Source organism: Myotis davidii, unplaced genomic scaffold, assembly GCF_000327345.1.
Source record: "Myotis davidii unplaced genomic scaffold, ASM32734v1 scaffold914, whole genome shotgun sequence".
In the NCBI taxonomy this organism is placed as follows: domain Eukaryota; kingdom Metazoa; phylum Chordata; class Mammalia; order Chiroptera; family Vespertilionidae; genus Myotis; species Myotis davidii.
In genome coordinates, this window is record NW_006285484.1 from 869,036 (window position 1) to 872,814 (window position 3,779).

Genomic DNA, 3,779 nt, shown 5'->3' on the forward strand with positions numbered 1-3,779 from the left:
GAGAAACAGTGAGAGAGAAACATCCATGTGAGAGAGACACATTGATTGGTTGCCTCCTGCATGAGCTCCAGCTAGGGCCAGGGATCAAACCTGCAACCGAGTTGTGTCCTTGACCAGAATTAAACCCGACCCTTCAGTCTGGCTGACACTCTATCCACTGAGCCAAACCAGTTAGGTCCATAGCAAATTGATTTTCCAGGGTAAAGCAAATATTTAGCTTTAGTAAATAGTAAAACAAATTAGTAGCAGGGTAAATATTATAAATATAGCTTATACTGTCAACATTGGATTTCTCTTTTCTATCTGAATTCAATAATTTAGTATCAAATGAGTGAGGGGTTGTGTGCACTAGGAATAGGAAAAAAATGGGTTTATAGTCTTCAGAAAAGAAAGGCTGAAGTTTCTTTAGTCAAGTGGAATCATTAGTATCACTTTCAAACAAAACAAAAAAATTGTGTTTGTTACATGTTATGAGATCATATAGGGTCTCAGAATCCTTATCCTAAGAGTAGGCAAGAGAGATTGAGTCATCTTTATTTCCCTCTCTTAAACCAACCGTACCTGAACTTTTCTCTCTAGTGACATTGACAACAGAGAATAAATGGTAAGAGGGAATTTTTCAGGTCATCAGAATGTCTGGCTCATCTGATTCTCTAAAATTCAAGAATTTCCCGAAGAACTCAAAACAAAAGACTGAAAAACTGAGTTACAGGAGCATCCAGAAAAGGGCAAGGAGGTGGGGGGGGGGGGCGGCCCACAGCTCCATGCACTTCCACTGGTCCTCTAGCAACAGTACATCCACTATGAAGCAAGTTACATATCACTCGCCAGTGTAGCAGACGCTCCCTTAATGCGGGGCTGACCTAATTGCTCTATGTGCATGAGAGGGAAGAGGGAGAAGGCTTCCTTGTCCTCTGCAAACCCAGGCAAAATTGTAAAGTGGGTCACATTTCCCTTTAGACTCGTGGTACCTCCCTCTTTTGTAAATCTCTTTACTGCTGTCTAATTCTTAGCCCTGCCAACCCTCCCCCAGCTCTCCAGTTCTAATAATCCACGCCCACTTCCTCTCCAAAGGAAAGCAGCCCACTTCTTTGGTGTGGCCATCTCTCTGAAGTGTTAAGAGACAAGCTTCTCAAACTGCAGAGGAAACTACACTAATTTGAAAATAACTAATAGCTCCATATTCTCTTATGCGCATACTTGTAAAGTATTATAAAATATAGCCATATTATTAAAAATTTGAAAAGGAAAACAAAGCCCATAATCCCGCCACCCTAACACAGCCACCATTTAAAAAATTATTTTGGTATATATCTTTTATTTTCCTGAATGTTTACTCAAAATATACACAATTTTAAAATTGTTGTAATATAAACATTATAACCATATCCTTAGATGCTGAACTCTGTGCATGTGTGTGTATTAAAGATGTTTTCAGCTTTTAAGGAATGAAAGTTGGGATAACATAAAAAGTCAAATATAAGAGTTTATAATTTATACTTGGGACTGAGGAAGATGTATTTTGGAAGAGGAGAATTATAGAATAGGAGGCTGTTCAACCTTGCTTAGGAGTCTGACCCCTAAATTTATCTGGTTTCAAACTTTATATCTTCCATCCCTTTTGAAATAACAGATCCTTTAAAACAATAGATTTTTTAAAAGGTATGTTTTTATTGATTTCAGAGAGAGGAAAGGAAAGGGAGAGACAGAAACATCAATGATGAGAATCATCGATCACTGTCTCCTGCACGCCCCCTACTGGGGATTGAGCCATAAACCCGGCATGTGCCCTGACCAGGGGAGGGAGGGACGGAATCCAACCTTGACCTCCTACCTCATGAGTTGATGCTCAACCACTGAAACACACCAGGGGGCTGAAACATGGTTGTGATTTTTTTGTTTGTTTGTTTTTGCGGTTCTACATTCTCTATTTATTTGGTTATTTATTTATATCTATTGTTGGTAGTATTACAAGATTTCTGTAGTTTCTAATGGGAGGCATTGGTGGAAGGTTTTACCTCTAAAACATTTGATGCTCTCATTTTTTGTCTTTGACTGTTGATATTACAAACTTTGGTTCTTATAAATGTAAAATATACTTTAAGGAAGCCTAACTCACCAACTCGATCTTTTATTTTAATGTTTAGGATTGTTCGGATAGATTTGAGGAGGATCTTCCTATGACCTCATTTCAGCATCTTGAAAAAGTGAAATCAAGAGCAAGGCTTTTAGAAAAGAACCCAGATGAGAGCCACGATCGGTTGAAACATGCAAGACCATGTACTGCTCCGGGGGTTAACAAGCGTCGAGAAAGCTACACTGGAAAGTTTACAAGTTCTCGAATGGTTTCAGCAGGCTTAGTTCATTTAAATGACACAGTCCCAGATTATGAAATCCATAAAACACAGCCAAAAATTTTTAAAAGAAAATGCTGAAAATGTTTGCTCACTTGTGATATTATCCAGTTGTTAAACAGCTCAGAATGATATGTGAGGCCGACAGTCAGAATATCATTTCTCCAATTAACAAAATGGTTTGGAGATCTGTCCTTTCGTGTGATAGAAGTCAGCAACCAAAATTCATCTTGTTAGAACCATTTTGTTTTAATTAAAATGTAAAAGAAACACTTTTTGATGTAAATGTTTTTGTTTATGAACCATAGGGAACACAGAAATACATATTCAGTTCATATTCATTAGCAAAGTTGTATTCCCAGCTTTTCTTCTTTTTCATTATATGACAGAATTGCTCTAATTCATAGCTCTCAGATTTTTCAAATTTGTGTTATGCTCTGAATGATCCCAATCACCGGTTTTTAAGTTCTCTATGTGCTGTTGGTCCTCCTTTAACTCTTCAACTTTAGTTATATTACTTGATTCAACAGAGTATAATTCTCTAGGCCTATAAAACTTGTTAATTTTAATATTGGCTATCACAACTTTTTACACTATAAAGATGATAAAGAGCCGGATTAATATGAATTCCTGAGGCAGCTCCTACACTGTAGTGACTTTCTTACTTGAAAAACTATGAAAGGGCCTCTTTAATAACACAAAGCTCAGGAAGCTGCGTACATCTATAGAAACTGCCTAAAATATTACTTAGCAAATCAGCCCAGGATTTAAATCAGAGACTCCTGAGAATTGGCTCTGTTCTCATCAAGGACAGTATTTGGATCTTGTTGAACGTAGGTTCATTCTTGAGAAGCAAAACTTCAATGTATAGAATTTTTGTCTGTTTCAATTTTTCTCCCATAAGTCATAAAAACGATGGGGTTTAAATAGTTTGGCTAATGGGGAACTTAAATCCTGATCATTCATTTAATGGTATGATCAAGGTAATACATTTTTTTGGAGGCCAAGAATTTCTAGTAATCCTCAAAGTTGTACTTGCATCAGTCATAGTGTAACTGGGAAAAGTTATAACTTAGACTCTTCAGGTAGAAGAAACACGGGGAATTGGTTTCATGAGTGATGGAATCAAGGCTAAGAAGTCAAAAGGGACGGTGGGTCAATCCAGAGATTAGAAAGAGCAGGATGTGCCACCACCCTTCAGATGGAAGAGACAGCAGGAGCAGCGGTGCTACCAGAGTCCTAAAGCCAAAAGGCCAAGAACATAGAGCCACTGCCAAGACTCCGCCAGAAACCGGGAAGAGCACAGGGTGAGAAGTGCCAGTTTCCCCTCTTCCTGCTCTAATTTCCCAACATTGCCTCCCTGGGCCCCTGAGAGAGAGGGTGATGGGAAATGTAGTTCCCAGCAAAGCCGAGCAAGGGAAGAGT

General features: G+C 38.5%; 1 protein-coding gene across 1 annotated transcript in view; it reads left to right on the forward strand.

The window, feature by feature from the left end:
• ALS2CR11 (amyotrophic lateral sclerosis 2 chromosome region candidate 11) overlaps window positions 1–3,438 on the forward strand; it is a 57,432-nt gene extending 53,994 nt beyond the window's left edge. Inside the window, exon 16 of the mRNA XM_015559095.1 lies at window positions 2,148–3,438. Coding sequence (XP_015414581.1) covers window positions 2,148–2,435 — 288 coding nt within the window. The 3' untranslated portion in view covers window positions 2,436–3,438. The remainder of the gene's footprint in view (window positions 1–2,147) is intronic.
• Window positions 3,439–3,779: the final 341 nt, after the last annotated feature.